The sequence below is a fragment of the Haliaeetus leucocephalus genome, unplaced genomic scaffold, assembly GCF_000737465.1.
Source record: "Haliaeetus leucocephalus isolate CR32 unplaced genomic scaffold, Haliaeetus_leucocephalus-4.0 Scaffold151, whole genome shotgun sequence".
NCBI classification, from domain to species: domain Eukaryota; kingdom Metazoa; phylum Chordata; class Aves; order Accipitriformes; family Accipitridae; genus Haliaeetus; species Haliaeetus leucocephalus.
Window position 1 is genome coordinate 7,411,912 of NW_010972587.1, and position 23,756 is coordinate 7,435,667.

General features: G+C 36.4%; 1 protein-coding gene across 1 annotated transcript in view; it reads right to left on the reverse strand.

The window, feature by feature from the left end:
* The window catches only part of PPFIA2 (protein tyrosine phosphatase, receptor type, f polypeptide (PTPRF), interacting protein (liprin), alpha 2), a 345,825-nt gene that overhangs the window by 39,014 nt on the left and 283,055 nt on the right, over positions 1–23,756 (reverse strand). Inside the window, exons 11-20 of the mRNA XM_010561832.1 lie at positions 18,347–18,430; positions 17,856–17,987; positions 16,825–16,887; positions 14,443–14,534; positions 10,681–10,816; positions 9,986–10,206; positions 7,095–7,332; positions 4,384–4,413; positions 3,375–3,505; positions 2,672–2,826 (exon numbers count right to left, since the gene is read on the reverse strand). Of these exons, the coding sequence (XP_010560134.1) occupies positions 2,672–2,826; positions 3,375–3,505; positions 4,384–4,413; positions 7,095–7,332; positions 9,986–10,206; positions 10,681–10,816; positions 14,443–14,534; positions 16,825–16,887; positions 17,856–17,987; positions 18,347–18,430 (1,282 nt within the window). The remainder of the gene's footprint in view (positions 1–2,671; positions 2,827–3,374; positions 3,506–4,383; positions 4,414–7,094; positions 7,333–9,985; positions 10,207–10,680; positions 10,817–14,442; positions 14,535–16,824; positions 16,888–17,855; positions 17,988–18,346; positions 18,431–23,756) is intronic.

The following is a 23,756-nucleotide window of genomic DNA, read 5'->3' on the forward strand; positions in this document are numbered from 1 at the left end:
GAGATGGTAAAAGTAGCAAATTATAAAATAACAAAACTGTGGCAAGTTTAGCAGTTGAAAACTAATAATTTCAGAATTTTGCAGGGAATGCAGAGCAAGGAAATCTTTGGGGTGATAGCCTGGCTCTGTTGAAGTTAGTGATAAAACTTTGGAGGTTCCAATATTACTTCTTAAATATGAGTATATATTACATGTGATCTTAGAGATATTATAGAATTAGTTACAGAAGTATTATGCGTACTTAGAGTGTATAATACCACTGGGAACCCTAATATCCTCTGCATTGATGTGAACTTTTAAAGTGCTCCTTTAAGTGTGTGCATGTGCAAATATGCATTTAAGAAAACAAATTAATATTTCTGAGGCTCAGAATTACGTTTATTACCTCTTTGGTATTTGACATGCTATTGAAGAAAAGGTATTTTCCATATTCAAAAGTACAAGAAGTATGTAACTGTATCAAATTGGAATGTTTAATTTAAGCAAGGAATTAAATGAGATTCTTTTATTGATTTTGTATTATAAATTTAGGTTATGAAAACCATACAAATATATTGCAGTGCAGTAATGATAGGACTTACTATCTAGATTTCTGTGATATAGTATCTTACTATAAATAGACCTATTTAATTATATAGCTGCACAGATAGCATACCTGTCATTGAATTGATTCAAGTACTACCATGATTGCTATTTTTTAAATTTTGTTTTGTCTTCAGAGTACTGCCATTGAATGGAAACTGCCACTCAATATCTTTTGGTATCTTAAAAATTAAGACGAGAAAAACTACTCTATAATTCAGCTTTTCAGTGTCATTGCAATTTCTAAAAATATTTTGTTCCTACTTTTTGGTCAGTTAACAGTCCTACAATTAATTTTATACATGCCTGTAAATCTAGGTTGCTTAATTAAAATGTGCATTATACTGAAATCTTTGCTGTTGAGCTAAAGGATGGAAACCACAAAAGTTTCATTTAATTGCAAATCTTCACTAATATCTTTTTGAAATTTCATAAGCTATTGTTGGGAATTACAAATAGGGTTTATCCAATTATACATGTCTTATTAACCATGGTGGGTATTATTAAGAAATTAATCTTTTGCGAGATTACATTGCTCCTGAGATAATCTTTAAAGTTGTTATTTTTGTTCCACATTGCAAGGAACTGCAGGGAAGACCAACACATTTATTACATCTTTGTCCTCTATGTTCATGAGTTACTGTGAAATCATAGATTATTATGTGTAATCCATCAGTATCAATAAAACAGTTTTATGGAATGTAAATGTGAATTAATAACGCAGTCTAAAGTTATAAAATTCTCCATCAGTGCAGACAGTGACATGCAGGTGTATTTAAGACACTCGTTTAACAGATTCTGAAATACATTAAACTACAAAAAAGATTGAATAAATCAGTTTTACTCTTCCCATAGTGAGAAAAAGGGGAATTTAAATTGCACTAAGAAATTAGTTAACTTTTGCAAGAACACAAGATTCTCACAGGCAGAGAGGAGAGAGGCTAGAGTTTAAACAGAGAATGCTCAGTTACTTGATTTTTCTCTGATAATTTGACCTTAATATTACCTTATTTTATTCTGTACCATTTTAATGATGGGTTTGTTAGTTGTGATAAGGACATGTTTTAATAGCAGTTTAGTTTTTTAATTTCAGGCTTACATAGAGCTTAAGTGTTTACAGTTATTGCAAACCCTTAAAATTCTTTTACAGGTGTTAAGTGATCACCATGGCAGTAAAAATTTAGTGCCTCACAAATTTGTACTATGTGACATCTTCGTGACTAGAAAAGAGCTAGTATTTCTGTTTTACTGACACATCTATACCAATTTGATGCTTGTGTTGGCATGTGTACATATACTAATCTTAATCTAGCTAAATCAGATAGCCTAGCAATATAGACCGCAGCTAAGGATGTATTTGCCCATCTGGGGATGCAGACTGTAAGCCTTTGCTGAAGACTGTCACTGCACCTTCCATTGCGTACGCTACCTAAGGTAGTTAAATAAAGTTATGCTAGGACTGATTTTTTTTTTTTTTTTTTTTTTTTTTGCATGTGGTATAGACATATCCTATGGAATATCACAGAGAAAAATTTTTAACCAGGAATGAATTAGACTAAGGTCTTGGCAAGGGAAAAGGGCAGAAGAAGTAGGAAGAAAAAGCATCGCCGTGAGCAGCATAGCTAATTGAAAGAGTACGGTAAATACATTCAGTGGGAGGCACTCGCAGACATCTATTGACACACTGGAATGTGAAAGGCAACTACACTTACTTGCAAGGACCTTCCATATCATGTAGTTACACCCCTTATAGTGGTTTATTACTTACTACTTTCTCACCTCCTCTTTATTTTGGTTATTTGAGAATACACTATTAGCACTTTTACCCTACTTAAAGAGACTATTGAAGCAGTAGGTTCAGTGAAGAGGCTGAGTCTAGTAATTTGTTCCAGAAGTCTCCTTTCATTTGCATTATAGTCATAGCAAACTCCTGACAAATGTAATTGCTGAGAGCAATGAAGTTTAATGGGAAAGTTCCGCCAGACAAAAAGAGAAAAATAAGCAAATTGGAAACTGAAAAGAAGCAAAATTAAAAATGGAAAAATGACCGCGAAATGGTGACCTTGGCTTGTTACCACTATTTCCTTACTGAGCTGTCCAAGTCGAGCCTTCTCTTTTTTACCAAACAAACGTCCTATTGAAGACTTGATTCCTTTCTTCTTGGGAGCCTTGTGCAGGGAGTCCTGGCTGCTATTGATACTGCCAAGACCAATGCTTTCTGGCTCCAACGAAGCAGGCAAACTACTAGAAAATGATAATAAAGAAATGGCATAGATAACATTTGCAGATTTTTTTTTTACTTTCTTCTGAGCAGCTCTGCAAACAAATTAATCGGTTATACTTTAGGAATAATCTCCCAACAAATGGAACAATCACATCTTCTTCTTTAAATGATTTAGCAACATGTAGAGCAATACAAGATCACATTTTCTCCACCAGGCTGACTGGATCTTATTAAAAAAAAAAGTGGAAAATAAATATTTTTAATTTGCTAAGAACAATTGATGAAAAATACAGGAATCAGCCTGCTGTTTGTCTTTCTAGGATTTGCAGTATCACTGCTTCTTAGTAATGATCAACACTCTACCTCAAACCAGAAATATCCAGCATGTATTTTAGCACTGACAAACATTCTCAGGGTCATGTAAGAGGCAAAGGGTAAGGCTTTCTCTCTTATGGCAGAGGAAACAATTGCCAAGAAGAAACAGGAAGAAATCAGGTCATTTTGGAACAGTTAAACAATAATACGTGGTAAAACTGTGAGGTGCCAATTCACGTTACAAACATCTTACCTTCTGGCATCATTGTGGTATGAAGAAGGAAGGGTGTGAGTCATTCTGATAGCTCTGGGTGTTGGAGGAGGAGAAGTTTCACATTTGATTGTGGCTTTATCTTCACGCCCATCTTCTTCAACTACTGCAATCTGGGGGAGAGAGACTCCATTGAGAGCTGATTAGCTTTTCAAGAGAGTTTCAACATATGCTGCACCAATTTGTCAAGTGAATTGAAGCATGTATAGTTTCAAGTGCAATTTTTTGAGCCAATTGTAAGGATTCTTATTTTGAAAGAGGCTATTGGGAAAGAGCAATTGCCTAAATATGGCAGCTTAAAGTACGTATTTGAAAGAGGAGAGATTACACTTGGTGAAAAAAATTCATTCCTTTTATGCCAAAAAGGTTGATCCAGTAAAGGTCTAAACATGAAAATAACCTTAGACGTGAGCGGGTCTCTTGCATTAAACAGGATTATTCAAGTAAACAAAGTTTCTCGGGGATATAAGGGAGAAGGTAAATGCAGAGATGAACAGGACCACTCTCTCCATAGCTTGTTAACAGAATGGTCAGAATGCTTAAAAATAAGCCTGAACAAAAAGGAATTTTGTCACAGCATATAATGATTTATCTTAAATACTGTCTCTGCTCATGTAAAGATCCCATATTCAGTGCCAATTCTATAAGCAACTTGATATTGCTCCAGAAGATTTCAAGTAATCTGACTTTGGTTCCTCCAGCAAGAACAATGGCCAAAATACTTGTGTGTGTCCACACTTTTTTTTAACTATTCCTTTGAGCTTGTGCTGTGGAGGCTACTATTCCAAGGTATTGCTGGTGGGCCTTGATTCTGTGGCTTAGCTGCGACCTCTGCAAGCCTTTCCAGGTAGGATTAAAATGATTATGTTTAGGAAGTGAATGAAAAGGAGCAGAGGGGATGCAGTGGCTGGCAAGGAACCTGGTTATCTAAATAGCAGAGGAATATGACAAATGTGTTCTCCCAAACATAAAAATCCCCCCAGTATCATACCTTTCTCCGGTGTTTCCTTAGGTCGCTTGGCTTAGATTGGTAACAAAAACAGCAACAACAAAAAAAGAATGATTAATAAATCTTATTTGAGCATAACAAAATGCCACACATTCGTTCTTCTCACACTCAGAAGTGGGAAGCAGAGATTTCATTAATTTAATACTATCCATACTATATACTAATTATACATTGGTGTCATAACACAAGATAACTCCTGACAAATATGGCATTCTAGGAAAGGAGTTATTTCTATTAAAGTTTCAATCTCCTTCATTTTCATAAGCTTAGTAAAGAATAGAACATTGCAAGCTTATAGCAGCAGTTTTTATTTTTGGAGTTTTCATGTAAGTCCTTCCACTACCCCCAACACAGAATTTTTTTTTTACCTAATATTACAAATCTATCGGTATCTCACCAAGTATAAACACAAAATATCACCAACAAATACCATGTCTGAAAAAGTGGTCTTTCTCTCCAGTTATCCCATATTAAAGTGACGCATTTTCAGTCAATGGATACTAATTCACCCATCTTCTGTACTGCGGCATTATTTGGCAGTAGAAGGCTGCTAGAACGTGTCTTGTTCAATCCCCTTTTCATTTTTAGTTTCGGTAGATGTCTCATTCATTCAAGGAAAGCTGAAGATATACTGCAGAATTTATTTACTGCATGGACCTGGGCTTTGGAAACTCATGCAGTACTGCTTCTCCAGCCAGCTCTTACAGGATCATTTGGCAATTTGGGCTCTGGAGACCAGACCTCTACAGAACTCTTCCCAACTCAAAGTTTCCACTCAGAGGATGTCTAATAGCCTGTTGTAAGTACTCTAGCCAGTAAGGAGGAGATATTCAACACCGAACTCCTGCTGAAGCAGCACAGGGCAGAAGTGTCCTGACATAGTTGATGAGCGTGAGCCAAGTTGTGGGCTGTGCTGCTGAGCATGCCGTGGGGTGCTGCTTCTACAGCTTACGATATGTCAAGAGTTCAACTGAAACTCACACAGACGTAGCCATCTGAGCTTTAGCACAGCTAGAGCTGGATGCCAGTGAGGCCATGGCAACCTGAAGTGCAGAGGCTATGCTGTCATTTTGTATTTGAATCGGATGAACGTACTGACCCAAAGTTACTGTGTCCAAATCAAGGCAACCAGGCAGCGCCGGTGTCTGCTGGAAGGTCAGTTTAAACCATTGCCATTTATCTGTAGCCAGATTGCTTAGTTGAAATGGTTGGTGAAATGGAGCCAAACTGCGTATTTGGGAGGGTGCTGCTTTGGTGAAGCGGGTGGCACGCAGCAGCCTGCGCACCCACCTCCTCCACAACGGTCTGCACCACCGACATTTTCGTTCCTGCTGTTCTGCAGTGGGACCTGGGGGCAGCAGCAAAGAATCAGTGCTGCAGCCTGCCACAACTGCCAGCCCTGACCTCCTCTCTGCTGTCTTTAGTCCCTAAGAAGGCAGCAAACACCATCCTAAACTGGGAGGGGTAGAAGCGGATACAAGTAGTTGTCAGTTCCAGGAAAAGGGAGTACTTGGCTAGATGATAACGGACAAAAGTCCCTGCTCCCAGCCGAGCAGAATGAACAGCCAGGCTCCACTCCCAGCTCTTCTTAGCCGCCTTCTCGGCTAGGAGAGTTAACTTCTGCTTTCTGATTGAGATCAAGGCTCATTTCCCCTCTGCTGAGAGGCTCCACAGGGAACCAGTGCTGCTGCTTCCCAGGAATGGACCACAAGGGGACATTGGTGACATTACGATTATAAGAGAAACAGCAAATAAAAAATGGGGTTACACATATCCTATTCTTCTCCCTGTATGTAAAGATCAGCAGAGTGGGCTGCTTTGATTCTCTCCTAGTGCTTAAAGAGATGAATTCACCCAGGCTCCAGACTGGTTCGTAGCCCACAGTGAACACTGAACCCTGGGTCTGCACTCTTATCAACATCAGAGTTGTACATCTTGAATACGTCGACACGCACTACCTTCACTTACTTGACTGTTGTACTGTTTCTTTTTGTCTAGGACCAAAATTAATTTTTTTTTGCGAATCCCTTTTCAAATCAAACCAGACATTTCAGAATATGTCCTCAAAGGTACAGCAATGTTAGAAATACTTTGCATGATAATTTGATGGCTTGGTATCTATTTATGTGTGCTGCTTGTAATGTCAAAATATATCAGTTACATGAATTATTGGAAAACAAAGCAGTTATTTCAAGTGCTTGATATGAAGAATACACACAAAATTCTGCAAAGAGTGGCCTGAATATGGAAGTATACCCAAATGATCATACATATGAAGTAACAGAATGTTTTAATGTCTTCTAGACATTTCCTGGAGGTTTAAACTCAGCAATAGTCCCACAGACTACTGTGTAATAACTGTATCACTTCAGAGCTTTTCATTACTAAACATATTTTACTTCTGAATTGATTACAGTAATTTCAGTGATCAGTTCTGTTTCTTATTAATTCCACTGCCTGTGTGCTGAAGGCCCTTGATCCTCAGATCATTATGTCCCTGCTGAATCATGCAATGCTCAAAAACACAGTAACAAAACCCAAAACAACCCAAACGTCCATATTCTATGGAATTTGCTATCAGTATGTATGATGAAGAGGTGACTAAACAATTAGAGACATGAGCGATTCATACAGTGAAAAGTATTTAACCCTAGAAATATCACACCTAAAATTGGCATCACGAAGTTTCTTACCAGCGTCATAACCCCCATTCTGTCCATCTCCCTGGCTGGACTGCGAGGCGTGAGTTTAGGTGTTGAGTGTCCGCTGGGAGGGGATGAGCTTGCAAGTGACGATGCCGTCACCGAGCCAGTAATGGATGTACCTTGGTGGACTCTGGCTAGATTTAAGCCTTCCAGACTCACGCTGGCCACTCTGTTCTCTATCTCTTCAGCACGCAGTTCTGTCGACTCTTTCTCTTCTTGGATTAACCTTTTAAATAAAAGAAGAATGTGGTTGTATTTGTCTCTGAATACCCCAAAAGCAACACTAAAAAAATGTTTCCTTTCAAATGAGATTTGAAAATGAAAGAAAACAAAGATGAATATCATAGATCAACTCCAAAATAACATTGAAAAGGGTATTTTTTTAATCACCAGATTTATAAAGTTCTTCTTAATTCCTCCATCCTCAAAAACTCTTTGAAGAATCTGCCCAACAACAAGACTTGTCATATGACATTTCAGGAAGATTGGTTCCTTTGCAAAGGAGACAGTATAGGGGAGGGTGTTTAACAATCCGATTTACCATAGGAAACTAATTCCAATCTTAAGTTGGCTTCATCTGATTTTCTGTTGCTAAAGCACGAACGCAAATTTAAAGTCAAATGAAATTGGGCCTTTAAGAAGGGAATTGCTAAGATAATCCGTATTAATAAAACAAGAGAAGATGCAAACCAAATTGTCCGTTTCATCTCTACATATTGATGAAAAAATGACAGTTGTTTCTAAACCATCGAGTTTTTAAGTGAATTTAATTAAAATAGCTCTCTTGTTAACAACAAATATAAGCTTTTTAAACACATATAGCCTCAATGGGATGCTTCCACTGGGTTCTTTAGGTTTGGTTTTTCATTGTGATTGCACCTAGAATGAAAAAATGTGTTTATAATAAAACCTTTGCCCATGAACCCACGTTAGAAGGAGTCTTTTTTTGAGAAGAGGAGAAAAAAGTATGAGGGATCAAGGTTAAATGAGAGAATACAAAGTCTGGTGAGGCTGAAACCATGAACCAGGCTTTTCTGAGTGAAATGAAGCAAGTACAATAAACGAAACCATAATACATCAAAAATGGAAACCTATGAATTCCTGTGCTGTGATAGATCTTATTCCCTAGCATCCATTTCAAAATGTCTATAAAATGTCTACAGTTGTTTCTGAAATGAGGCGTGGCAGAAACTTAACAGCAAATAATATTTTGAAAGGGAATTATAACAATCTTTTTAATTTTAGTAATCTAAATTCTGAATCATCTTGTATAATAAAAGAAATCTAAGGCAAAATAAATTCTTAATCTCTTTTGACATCTCCAATCATTTGATAAACCCTTGTAGTGTTTGTCAAGAAAAAAACAAAACAAAACAAGAAAATGTGAAATGCAGTACAGTTTATAAGACTATCCTTGTAGAACCGTTTTTTCCTGAAACATATTAAAAAAAAGAATACAAAATTAGTTACCTGGTTCTTTAATAATGACAGTGATGGTAATGAAAGCCTATACTTCAGTATAAGCTTAGCAGTAGGGGAAATAAACTACTCTCAGTGGACCTCCAGTAAAGACAGCTATATACAATGTGCACCTTTGCTTCCTTTTTGAGACAAAACTGTACCTAACATCTAAGTCAAGATCCTCTGTTAAGTAAAACAGTGATCTGATTCAGGGTGGCATGAATAATATCCCACTATGTCACCTGCAGGTACAATTCCTTGTGAAAACGTTTTACTGTATTACATAATTACTTGTTAAATTGTCAAAATGATATATTTTTTAAAACAAATATATTTGTTGCATCTACAGCTTCCTGAATCGGTCACAGTGCTGACTTCTTTGTAATAACAGAAAACACAGATAAGGGTCTGTCTCTTACATACACTGCTTTAAGGAGATTTACACTCACAACAATACAATTTCTCTTTTGACTTTCTATCTTGACAAGTCTAATAAGAGGTTTGAGAAAATAGCAGTGTAATCCTATCTGAATGAAGAAATTCTGGGAGAAGTGAAAATGCAAAGCTGTAGATCTGTAACAAAAAGTCTCCCCTGAACAGAAAAGTTATTCAAATTCAATATATTTCAATAGAGTTCTCCTTTTAAAGTTACCTTGCTCAGAGAAAAACTGAGGTCTGGCAAAAAGTAATCTGGTTTTGATTATATTTCACTAATGAGAGGATGGTTTTCATACACCAAGTTCTTTTAAAGTTACCCTTCCTGAAAAACATGTAGGAATGCTTTAAGTGTAAAATATGGTTTCATTTATAAAAATCACTTAATTAAAATATGTCATTGGATTGTCTATCACGCCATTAAATTTGCACAGAAATTATTAAGTTACATTCAATGCATCACCTATTTCCAAGCACTATAACCCAACTTGGAGCATGAAAAATCAAATTCTATGCCTCCATAGAAAATCAAAACCATGTCTTAGAAAACGTGGCTTATATGAGATGTAACACAGGAACAATTATCAGAAGAAAGCATGAAGAGCACTGAAATAAAATATTTCTGATATGAGATCATTAGAAAGTGGAGTCATGCAGAACAGTGTAAAAGACCTTGAAAAGAGGACTGTGAATAGTGATTTGTCAAATCTGCCATGTGCTAGCCTTCTCTAATGTATTTCTCTTTAATTGGCCAGCAGTTCTTCACTTGGAACATTTTTTGAAAGAAATTTCTATGGTTAGGAAATGAAGTTGCCATTGTTATCTTCACACAATCGATAATCACTTACGAAAAGCAGACACTTTATTAATCCCTTAAATGTACAAGTGGTTTCCTAATTGTTATGATCAGTACCTGAACTCATGCACTAAAGGAAGCTTGAAGCTGTATCAGAAATGCATGACAGCTGCTTCAGGCTACATACCTGATTTCTTTATTGATTGCATCTAGCTGCTCCTGAAGCATCATGGCCAGAGTCTGGGCATCGGAATGGCCGCTTGGTGACAGGAGGTCCATGGAGCTGAAAAGCGTTTCTCTATCATCGTCATCGATGTCGGACATTTCAGTGTCGCTTTCAAAGGGATGGCTGCTCAAAACGCCAATCTGCTGGGTTCTATTCCACTCGTGATCTCCAAGTGATTTTACCTGAGTAGGAATTAGGATGTGTATGGCTTATTCCATGAAAAACAACTGCAAAGTTGAACTTCTATAAAATGGGAAAGGAAAGCAACTAACATTTAAGAGTATTTATTCAATGATTAATTCTCCATTAATACTTGCAATATTACCATAGATGATGTAAAGTATTTTCATGTAATTTCTAATGCTGTGTAAAATTAACCATCAGGAAAATTTACGCAAACAAATACCCAGAAAAGACAGATAGTCTAGTATGTTTGAAGTTCGTTGTCTGAACTTCAATCTTTTCTGCCTTCATTTTAGTACAACCGTACTTTTGTTTGAGCATGTATAGAAAAATCCTGCTATTTGGATTGGGTTTTCTTGTTTGGTGGGTTGTTGGCTTTGTTGTTGTTTTCTGGAAATACATCAACTGTAAGCTTAACAGCCTGAAATACATTCTCTTATCAGGGAATATATGAGAAGAAATTGGGGATTAACCTTTGGTTCATCTCTGCGTACTCCCATCCGGCCTCTTCTAGGTCGCCTTATCACTTTAGTTGACCGATAGTCAGACTGGCTATCAACCAGGGACCCCACAGAATACCTCAGCTCTGCTGATGTGTCAAGGTGAGGCCTATAAAAAGAACCACATAAGTAGACTGAGAGAGTAATAGTAACAACAACAACAACGCAATGACCTTCAGTCTAGGAACACAGATTTCTTTTTTTAAACAAACAAATCTGTCATTTATTATGTGATACATAACAAATGACAAAAACACATCACAAAGTACAATTTAAAGATGAAAACTTGAAATCATATTACGAGAAAATTAAGGAAGAAAACAAATAAAACCTTTGATTTTTCAAAATGAAGGACTTGCACAGTAAAACTTATCATCCAAAACTTTAACATGATAAAACAAGTAGATTTCAGGATAATTAACAGAACTGGCTGCTGAATGTACTATCCTGTATATTTTCCTTCCATTGCTCGCCTGAATAAATACGCCTGAGGTTACTGTAAGCACGTTACATGTTCATGAGTGAGGATATCTATAACACTTTCCTACTGTAAGTCTGTGCTCTACATTATAAAAATATTAGTGAACTGGCCTGCAATATATAACATTGGTTATGAATGATTCGTCTTTATTTGATGATGCTTTTGAGTTTTAACCCCCAATTTTTCCTGTAGTCCTGGTAAGTCTTGGGACGTTGTAATGACGCATATACGTGATGACTTCAGCATATCTTTGCTTGGCTGCAGACAATGGTCCCTGGCCTTTCTGTCCTTGGTCACACAACAGCAGTGAAGTTCCCTGCACGGTGCAATAGAAGCATTCTGCCCACCTGCCGTGTAGCCGAGCCAGAAGAGCAAAGGCTCCGTGCACCATCTGAGCATCCAGACACAGCAGTAGAGACCTAAACAATTTCTAGTTCTTAACACATAAGCAATCTACACATGAAAATATATGAATAGCATGATTACAGTAGAAAAATGAAATGTAGCAAATACTATACTAATAAGACAACTAAGTATGTATTTGCTTATAGAGAATCCTAAAATGTGTTTGACATTTTACTATCTATAAGAGCATAAAATGAGAGTTTAATGTCATACTTCAATTTTTTTAAATTTTTTTTTTTGAACTTGGAAAAAATGCTTGCAATCACTTACAGACAACTTACAGGGTTCACAGCAATGGTAGTAATCAGTTTGGGGACACAAAATAGGAATAAGTTTTGGGTTTAAGCACTTCTCTCATTTTGAAAAGAATGCTGTTCAAGAAAATGATGGCTTTAATTCTAGACATAAAAAAGCTAAGTAAGAGAATGTCTGCTTTCCAAAATGAAGGAAATAATTCAGAAAACCACAGATATCTATGCTGAAAACTGCAGGTTGTAAGCATGACTGTTTTCCTGGGCTCTAATTCCGAGTCAGTTTCTAAAGATAGAGATCCACTTTTCCTTGAGGAGAATTTCATTTGAATGAAAACATACTCATACTTGGAAGACTGAAGCATTGGTCTCAAATTTCAAACATCACATTAATAAAGTAAAAGTGAAAGATAAAATATTACAACTGTGATGCCTGTATAATGATAAATGGGAGATACGAAAACATCACGATAAGATATGAAAGCCTCTGCTACGAGCTACTTTGACAGAGCGGAAGGAAGAAACGTAATTACTGTCTGGTATTATAAGTAATGTGACACATCTAAAATAATAATGGAAGGATTTCAAGCACTAATACAGTTTCTTTTATGAACAATAAATACCATAAGAAAACAAATTAAAAAAAAAAAGGTACCGGAATTCCTGAAATGTGGCTATGTGCCATAGCAATAAAATCAGATCCATAAAAATGTCACAGATATTGAATAATGTTTTAGAACTTAGTTTTGGGTAGAGCATACATCAGAGCTCATACTGCTGTCATAAATGTCCTTTTCTGAACAACCATCAGTTTATTTTCTCTTATGCTTCCTGTCATGCCTGGTAGGAACTTTCATAATATTAGAAAAATTATGATTTTACCTTTTAAAAAATTCTCTAAACCTCACTTTTTTCATTATACCAATAAGAAAACCTGACAACAGCTGGGCTACAGATGTCCTAAGCCCTCCATCTACAGCACCGGATGATAATCTTTTGGGGTTTTTGTACGTTTAGTTTGTCTGTATGTCTCTCATCTGTTATATAGTAAACCCTCTAGGGCAGTGACTGTTTTTTATTTTCTGTGTACAGTATTTGCTATAATAGAACTTTGCTCTGATAATTGGTAGTACCTAGTACTTGTGCAGTAAGTTGGCAGGAGAAAAGAAAGAGCCCAAGTTCCAGTCTCTGGCAGCAAATACCTATCTGCTGACCAGCTTCATCATTCTACTGCTGCAAGAACAAACTCCTGCAAACACAGAACTGCATATGGCTGAGAACAGCAAGTGTGTAATGCTGATACCTCCCCATTCATGAGAGGGCTGGTAGCTTTGTGAGGTGAGGTCATGGAAGGGGAAGTATACTGTTTTAGGGGAACCTGCTGGCTTCCCAAGACATTTAGACAGCTTACCAAGTTCAAACAGCCCTTTGACAAGGGCTAGTCGGACTCCTAGTTACAGAGCACAAGCTAGTGATACTCATCTGCCCAGCAAGAAAGGCTGCTGTTCCCCAACAACACTGCTCCAAAAAGTCTCTGCTGTTTGTTGCAGCAGTTCAATAGTCTGTGTCCTTGCGAGCACTCTCAAAAAAGTGTTGTGTGTGCCTGTAGTCACACTTACACTCCCAAAGGAACAAAAATTGGAACAGTTACAAGCATCGCATTCTGAATTTCATTGATTTACACTTCTCCGTGTATAGAAAAATATTATTCCAAGACACAAAAGGCTGAGGGAGAAAGTATGACAGATACTGAGCAAGATGTCTGAGGAAACAATGGGCAGACAATACCTGATGCAAGCAAAAAAATTATCCAACAAGAATAACTTTAGAGGATTACAGTGCTCTGAATTTAGTCTTGGTCCATGAGCTTTGGCTGGCAGCTTTTAGACATTAACATGTTGCTTGTTATGAAAACAGGACATGGCGTGCAATTATCAATAAAGTAACAATTTTATTTCGAGAGATACTTTTAGGCAAGAAGGACTTTCTAGGATTATAAATTAATTTCAGCTGTTAATAGCTATTTTTATGGTCTCTGTCTCACTATTGTTCCCATATTGCTTTTCCTCCAAAAAGAGGCAGAATATTTAATGTCCTGTTATGATAATTTCAGATCTCCCTCAATACTGCCTTCATCTTTAGCTGAAGATTCGTGGTTTTATGCTACACACTAAACAAAGCTGAGTTATTTCTTGCTAATAAAAAAATAATTATTAGATATACTTGATAGAGTAAATAAATAAATATGAGCATAAATATGCTGATCAGCTTCAGCATTAAAGATGATGATTTGAACTTTAAGGTCTCCTGGGAAAAAAAAGGGATATTTGCATATACTTTTGAAAAGATTCCATAATTTAAAAGACTTTCCTTAATCTCAGTAATATTTCAGTGCATACTCACTGCTATAAGGCCCCATTTACCTATGAAAAAAGTGAAAAGCAACAGTAATAATCATTGTACAGATTTTACATTTTTAAAGACATACATGACTATTTTTATGCGTGGTCTGAACACACCCCTGTTGTAAAGGCTTGACAGTTACATTTATGGTCTATTTCAACTCAAAGCAAGGAAACTTTTGCCATTAAATATTACCTTGACAAGGTGGGTTCGATTAAAGAACCAGCCCTCAATTTCATTTGATCCAGTTCAGATCTCAGTTTCTCAATTTCTTCAGCAAGTCTTTCCTGGAAATGAGAATAGTAAGACATACTTACTTGTGATATCAAATACATTTACTTTATGAGATATTGCTCTCATAAAGATAAACAAGCAGGATAAGACACACTGAATGTAGCACTGACTATAACAAGAAAAGGCAATGAACTCATTCAAGTCTCATTATTGCTAATAAGACAATATGCATCAAGAGGAGTCTGTAGAACACTCTACTGTTTTTCCACTAGCTGGAAGTAATGGCAGGACAGGTTTGTCCTTGAAACTTTTTTTTTTTCCCTTATACAGCTAGGGTGAGGAAAAGAAGAACCAGCACCGATTTGTGCATTAACTGCACTATCCGTGCCAGGCATAGTTCACTGTGCAACACTCCATTTGCCCTTTAGAGACCGAGATTGTGTCCTGACCTTTGTATTTACTGACAGAGACACAGACTTAGAGACAACCACATTTTAGGTGACTTGGTGAACTGCAGCTTTACAGCTCGCTCTCGGGAGTTGAAATTCCAGTATGAGGTGCTGCTAGTAAAAAATGACAGTGTGCCACAAAAATTGGATTTTTGGAACCAACTAAGGCTATTGGGCTATTGACAAAAAGGCTATTGACAGCAACCACTAGGGAAAACAGTGCTGTTCCCAAATTGTACACATAATTATCATCTACTAATAAAATGAAATCAAAGAATTTTAAAAGATATTAAGAGAGAACATGGGATGAAGATGTAACACTGCTGTTCCTAGAGTTTAAAATGTTCAGGATTCCAAAACGCTAGGAAGGAAAAGGATCTGCACTTAAGTAATATCAGATTCAGTAATTCTTATTACAGTATGTTTACACTATTTCTTGGTTGAATAGAATTACTGAGATGACTTGGTGGTCACTCTACTTGTATCATTTGCTAGTTATATAGAGATTATTAATATCTGCTGTTATGTCCATTTATCTGAAATTGCTTCATCAGTTTCTTCATCAAAGTGGAACAAATAAACCCTTTAAAGTGGGAACTTAGAAGCTCTGGAGTCAGATCTATGTGGTTGTGTGTGAAGAAAATTCATCTCCAATTGCACGGAGTGGTAACAGAGGTCTTCTATTTCTTTCACTTCCCACCCTTAAGCAAGACTCAATAAATATAATAAATAAAAATATCTTTACAAAAATACTTTTGATACAAATGTAGATTTTTGTACTGGATTTTTCATCTTTGTCAAGAGTTGATATGTACATTCAAGCCAGAAAACAGACTGAAAGAACAATACAGTTAAGTTGGAGATAACATTGGAAAAATGCCTTATTTACACAGACAAAATTGGTATCCGTAATTCAGGTTTAGATTCTCTGGTAGCAAAATCATAGAAACTTTTGTTTCAATTGACACAGCTTTAGAAATGTCCTTTTTGTTATCTAACTTGATTGTGAAGTATGATCCTGATTTTGAGACAGCTGAATCACCTTATAACTGTGGTAGTACAGCACAGAAATCTTATTTATTTAAAACACAGTACGAGCTTCTTTTTTGGACTTTAATCTCACTGCCTTTCTAAAAGGTTATCTGAATGTAGATAAAATAACAATTCATTTGATCAGATACTTTTTTTGTTATTTTTCTCAAAGTTCTTGATTTTGGATGTCATATGATATATAATTATATTAGTATGGAATGGAGTTATGTTTTTTATATTCTATACAATCGCTTTTAAATGGATTTGATACATTACAAAACCACTTCTGTGAATCTGAATGCAGATACATTTGTGTATCCTACTGCACTCAAGGCAAGTAAAACTTCAAAACAAAATCCTAACATTTGGGATTGGAACAAATATTTATAATTAATTTGACTGATTCACTAAACAGTATTAGGGGTTAGTTTGCAACGAACTAAGAAAGGCCACTTTCAGCTGTATTTAGCATAATGCCACTGCACCTGTTAAGAAGAATTGCATCACATCAAGCAATTACATTCTTCACTATGAAAGTGTAACCAGTTATGCATACATTTCTGCTAAACAAGACTTTTTCAGAATTAAAACTGATAGAACAAAAATTCCAGAGCCAGTAAAATCAATATGAATTTCAGTATTGAATTCCTGAGGCTAGGATCTCAACCATGTACTTGGCTCAGAACAATTGTTAGAGACCCTCAAAGACTAGTTAAGGCATGTGGGTGATTAAAGGAATTATTATTGATGCCAGGAAGATTTTACATGCTAGTTGGATAATTAATATACCATATACATATTTCCAAATAATAAATACATAACTTTTGATAAAAACAGATAAAATCAGAGTATTTTATAGTACCTTGTCATGCAAAGACTCCTCCAGGTTTTTCCTGAAACTTTCAGATTCTTGAATCAAAACATTCTAGAAATAAAAAGAAGAAAAAAAAAAGAGAGAAGGAAATTAGAGATATGTTAAATATCAGATATCACCATATATACATAGCCTCCATGTACAAGTTAGCAAAGTTCATATTCATTGGGCTTTAAAATTAAAATCCTTTAATGCTTCATTTGAGTATATATTAATTTTTAAACGCTGGAAATAATCCAAACATGTAGGACCATGTTTTTTCAACAACAACAAAAACTTTGCATCTTGCTTGAACTGAGCAACTGTCACACTCTTACACAACTATTTCTCCCAGGTTCTTCTTTTGGCAGGCCTATTTCTTGCTTCGTACGACATTTTGTTTCAATGATATAAACCAGAAGTACATCCTCTGAGAGGTTCTGAAATATCCTTCTGAAAGATACTGAAAGATTCCCCTTAGATCAAACTGAAGGTAAATACGTAGAAGAGGGAGGGATTAAGGAGGGTGAATGTCAAGGTTATGGGATTCAAATTTTGCAGGCCCGCTGTATCTCACATCACAGAAAACCTGTAAATAACATTTCCTTTCCAAGGGCAGATGCTCCTTCTCCTGTGGTGACAGCATTTTACTCTTCCCAGAGGGCAAAGGGAGGTAAAATCAGCAGGTTAAAATACAGGAATGACAGCACATCTGAAACGTGGCCATTCCTCAGTTCTCATCCACTTTCTCTCAGTGCCTCGCACCATGTCGTGCACTGGTCCTTTACAAGCTCTTCATCAGACTCCCCGCTGATGAAACAGGGACTCACAATATTCAGCATATCCAGTTTGCAGTAGTTCTGGAAAGATGCTTGAGCGCACTCTTGAATTAAGAGTGGAAGGTGTAAGTTAGACCATATTTGTGGTAATACTTGGTAATACAAAATTAGCACGATGCCTCCATCCTGATAAAAGTAGAACATGTTTCATACAGGAGAATCCTTATTAAACTGAACTTTATACTGCTTTTTGCACTGTACCTTTTCTTCAAGTGCTGCCATTCTCTCTTTTAAGTGTAGCTGCAGACGCTCATTGGATTCTGTCAAAAGTCTGTCTACGGTATCTGATAATCTTTTGTTGTGCTCCTCATTCATTTTTTCTCTTTGCCTTGCCTTTAATGTAGAATAGAAGAGACAGATTTGTAGGGTCCAAAATTAACCAGTACAGACTTGTATCATTAAAAAATAACAAAAAAAAATGTGCTAACTGTAGCCATTTAAAGAAATTCCACAGGAAATCTAATTAGTTACTGATTAATGGACATTCATTGTTGTATCAGTAGAATACTCTGAATGTTGCAACTAGATGTAAACTAGTATATTAAGATGGTTAAGTGGGAAGATGCTGCCATCACTGCTATAAATAGAATATTTACCAGTAGATAGATTTGTGTGCTAGAGTGCATAATGTAGCACTACACTGACAAATTAAAAGAAGAAAAGTGCACAGAAGTTGTCTGCAATACACATACTCTTTGAAGTTCCTGATTCTTCTCTTCAAGTTGAGCTTCTAAGTGTCTCATACGTTCCTCAATGTTTCCATGTCTTTCTTCTGCCTGTAAAAAAATAGAAAGACTCCTTCTGTAATTTAAGTGGCTTTGTAAGTTTTTATGTCAATAAAGTTTAAAGAAAACATAAAGCAAGCTACTACTAACTGCAAACTTATTTTTCCGAAAAGAAACTTTATTTAAACAGGCAGCTGAACAGCATTGCTTGAAATGTGTCAGCTACAAAGGCCTGTTACATCCAAGCATCAGCAAAACATTGGAGTTATTTATGAGCAATGAAATCAGCCAAATGTAACATGCAGACTGTGCATGGTTTGAACACAAACCTGCCATCGTAAAATTGTAAGCTCCTGAAGCACTGAACTGCACGATGGTTGATTATCAATAAAAAAAATAAAATAAGTTAAAGAAAATGAAAACAAATCAGATGGATTCTATTTAGCAATAGAAAGTAAAGTCCAGTAGGACTACCTTCCTACGTATGGAGATCATTTCTTGTAGTTTAGCTTCCATAACATATTGATAATCATCAGATGAGGTAGAAGAGGTTGGATCAGACTAACAAGTCAAGGAAAAGGAGAGGGACAAAATTGAAAAATCAGAACTAAAGACACTGACACTGAACAGAACACAGCACAGAATGCTTAAAAGAAAAGCGTGACTGAAAATTTAATACTTTTAACTGACAGATTTTTCCGTGGAATAAACTACACTGATACTTGGTGAATATGATGCAGTTGATGTGGAGAAACAGAAAAGAATGGAATGCTAAAAAAGCTATCAACCTACACATGGAGGTTCAAGGTTAGTGATGGCTGGCTGATGACATATTACTACAGAGTGGATTCAAAGCAATACTGTCTAATCTAATGTTTTTTCTTGAATTATGGCAAACTAAACACCAGAACAGGACTCTGCAAGGCCAATGTCAGAAAGTCCTTTATAATTCTTCTATCATTTTCTAGGAATGAAAACAATGCATAAATACTAAATTAATGGATCGGTCAGTTACAGAACTGTGCAATGTTATGGTACATTCCCTAATTTCTAGAAAACAGAAAGAACATCAAAAGAGACAAGGCTCGAGCTTTAGTATTCCATTTTAGAATACACTACATAAGCCCTGTCATCCAAATAAACAATATAGTTTTCATCCCTTTGAAAGGATCCACCCTGGTGGATCTCTTTGGAAGATCAAGGTCATCAGATAAAAGAAGAACCTATAAATAAAAATTCATTAATAGGAATGAAAAGTCATTACTGAGTATAGAAATGGTAATCCATCCAAAGATTCATTACTATTTCTGACAGAAGTTGACCTTAATTAGGTCATTTGTTGCAAAACATGAATATTCATGTTATTGTCATATCAAACAAGTCTATGTTATTCAAAATGAAAAAAAGCCCTTAAAAAAAGGGAAATGCTATATTAGATTTGTTGCTATGGAAACAGGAATGTGCATAAGACAGTGCTACTGATGACTTTGAGTTGTAAGCTCGTGCTTGTCAAATGCTATTTCACTGTCAGATTTACCCTCTCTCAAAAAGAGATCCTGAACTCCATCTTTAGATGAGCAAACTTTAATATGTACAAGAAATACTAATTTTACAACTGTATTTTTTTTAGTAAGACTTTTTTTCATACTGTTGTCTACTAATGATTTATCAGAATAATTAGGAATAAATACCAAAGTAATTCCAGATGTACATCGTAACTTAAAATTACCCACAACTTAAACTCATTAGTATTATCGGGACCAAAAGACCAGACAGAAACCAAGCCTGTGATCCAGAGACTTACAAATATAAACTGCAACTTTTGATATCAAGATATCCATATGAGAAAAACCTGCTTTGTATAAATACAAGAATAATGCTTAATTTTGAAGATTACTACTATTCTTTTCAGAGTAAGCATATTCACAGATTCTTGCAAAATTTAAGGGAAAGTCAGTATACTTTCTAACTAAGCTCATTTAGTAAGTGCAGTTATTGTTTCTGGTCATGAAGCAGGCGTATTTTGATGTATTTGAACTTATTAATTATCTGAAACTATTTTTTTTCTATTTATTATGACTTGGACCAGTGCCAATCTCTTTATGATTTTCTTTACCTTATATTTGAGTTTTACATATTAGTTTGTTTCAGCACACAAGTGCTAATGCACTGCTTCCTCTCCCAATCGGATAAATAGAAAGATAGGGTTGAAAAAGTTAAGTCCCTGTGATTGCAGAAAACCAGATCATGCTATCCCTTCCACAAAGTGACCAAGCTCTATCCTCCTCTGTAGAGGATAGACTTTGCCCCTTTTTTGAGTTCTGGCTGCACTATTGGTTCAAGGCCTTCCATTAATGTGTCTCCAAGGGTCAGGAGAAGATTTGAAATCAAAGCTCTGAGCTGATGATGGAGAAGGCTTAAGTAATTTTACCTCTTTTGAAACCATTTTCATTGAGGGAGATATAGAACCAGGTATCACCCTACAAAATTACACTACTTAGAAGCTTCATTAGCTGACTGCAAACTTTAAAAGCAAGTTACTTAACCGTTGCTGCTTCTATACGCTTAATTGCAGGTTAATGCAAAATATGAAGATAACTAAACTAATAATTCTAGGTTCAAAGGGGATCTCATTTAAGTCTTCTGAAATGTGGTGCTGTCTGTCATAACCCATCCTTGAGAAGGCGGTCTAGCTAGCTATATAATTTACATTCATTTTTCAAACTAAAAAATAGATTTTTCAGTCCAAACCACGCCATACCTTATTCCTTAGCAAGAAACAGTGTTTTCAATGCATTAAGTAATTGTGGTATTAGGCCTAACTACTATTTGGAAGAGGAGGAGGAGTAAAATTATTGCCAGAATTACGTATGTTATCTGAATTCTTATAAAGAAAACAATCTTGAAAGAACATGATGTTCTCTTAAGATTCTTATAGCTATCTAATTCTGTTATTTCATAACTTCCTACTGCTTTAATAATTCAGTAAGGTATATGTTTAAAAAAATCTTTTTGGATGATAAATATAAAATCTTTTTGGATGATAGTTTTCAGTTATTTCACTAAGATTATTAAAATGTTCATAGGTACATCCTTGTTAAAAAAGAAATCTTCCTGAATATGGCTCAGAGTACCAGTACTTTGTTTTCCAGCATAAAAGAAAACAGAGCTGATCTCCACATTCATCTCACTTTACAACTCTTTGGTAGGATAAAGAGACTTTAAAATGAATTAAAATTCAGTTTGCCTTAGAATCAAAAGAAATGTCATTATTCTAAACACTTAAAATGCATTTGAATATTTTATGTTTCCTTTATCTATGTGCATTTCATTTGTTTGTTTCTAAAGTGTTATTCTGTATTACTTTAAAAGAACCAAATTATTTTATAACTGAGACATTAAACAATTAGTCTCCACTGCTTGTCTGGCAGAGAACAAGCACAGGTGTGCAGCCTTAGTACCTACCCCGGGCTCTTATGCTATTTAGCAATTTTAACCACTGGGTATTATGTGCCAAATGCATTAGCAGCCCCTGCAGCAGGGACATGAATCTAAAGGGCGTCCTCTGTATGGGCTAGGGAGACAGCAACACACATACTCCTTTTTTCCTCTCACTTGCAGAAACCCACCTGTAGACAAATAGCTGCAGTAGGAAAGAGCAGCCCTTCCGCCTCCTGGTGTGCCTAGCTGGCAACCCCCCAAATGGGGGTTTCAACACCTCTCATTGCCCTTTACGCTGAGGAAGGCCCCAACCTAGGTCTCAAAGAGACCCTTCCAGACAAAAAGACCTAGCAATTTAGCTGTTCCCTAAGGGATTTGCAAATGCCTCCTGCACAGACTTCCCCAGGCCATACTGTCAGGATTGACACACCTGTGGTGGCTACGCTTTTGTGTTGTCCATGTATGTTAGTCAGCCTCAGACATTCCCGCTGGATTAGGCTCTTTGAGACTTGGGAGCCTACCATAAAAATATTGAATGTCTCCATCTCTGCCTTGTGGTTTGAGGCACGAGGCAGAGGCTGAGACACCAGTGTTAGTCATGTTCCCGTAGCAAAATTTCAGATACACGTGAGACAGAAGGGACAGCTGTAGACTCTGAGGTTCATAAACAGAAGTTGGATTTCTTCTGATTTGCTTTGCTAGGAGTTAATCGAGTTAAAAACTTTCTAAAGTGGAACTTGCGTGACTACTTGCTTGGCAGACCTTACCCTACATTCTTCTTTTTAGTATATGACTTGCATGCCTGTTCACTAGTACACTGTACAGGAGGATTAGTAAGACACATGGTGTGGTATTCAGCAACTAGCATTTAAAGCATTTAGCCAGCACATTCAGTTATAAACAGATTTGTGAAACTGTGCATCTTAGTTTGGATTAAAAATATATGGACAAAACCTAACAATGTCTGACACCTATGAGATACCAGCATGAGTCTTAATGCTCACTTTGCACTCTATATGCTATGAAATAGCATAGAAATAGCCAGTACAAGCCAGTAATAGGAAAATTTTGCTTTGAGGGAATAGCGAAGCAGCTTGTATTGTTGCTCTCTAACCCTGTTAAAACTCTGCTGCTGCTCCTGCTGCTAATGCACCCACCAAAAAAATGTTACTTTCCCATCATCTGTTACTGTTGGCACTGCACACTTTGTAGGTCTTTGCATCTTAGTTGAAAAAAAGTAATCCAATTTCAGATGCAGAAAGCACCTGTACAGTACAGGTGCTACAATTTTTCTTCCTCTGAGCTGCATGAACAAATCTAAACTTTTATAATGGTACAAGCCAATTTCCACAGTTTTGAGACCTTGACTTTTGAACACCTGCTGTCTTCAGATTTTCTGCTGGCTGCTTATGGTACACATTCCTTTGGCTATCCTTGGAATGAGTGAGTTATTCAAGAAGAAAGAATGCGTTATTGCATTAAGCTATGCAATTGAAGGTGAAAATAGGTGATCATGATGACTAAGTAACAACAGCTTACAAAGTTATCAGCTATTTGTTCACATGCTCACTTCTAACCTGTTACAAATGTGACAAAATATGTTGGCTTACATCACCCCTTTTTCTGAAACCCAGCCTTTCAGTCACTAGATATCCACACATTCTTGTCCCTCCTTCATTTCTCCACTACCTTCTACACCTCATAGGTTTAATAAGCAACTCCTTCCATTTAGCTCTGTCAAACTTGCTTCTTTCATTTCTTCCTCCTACCAGGACAAAATCTTCTGTGGAAAAGGAAGCACAAGAGGAGGGATGGTTTGAGAAGACAGTAATGTGTTGTAAATGTGGACTTTTAGGCTTCCCTCCCCACAGAAGTTTTTTGCTTTTCCCCCCCCCCCCCCCAAGAAGGTTTATCAACTTCTTTCTCCAGCTAACAC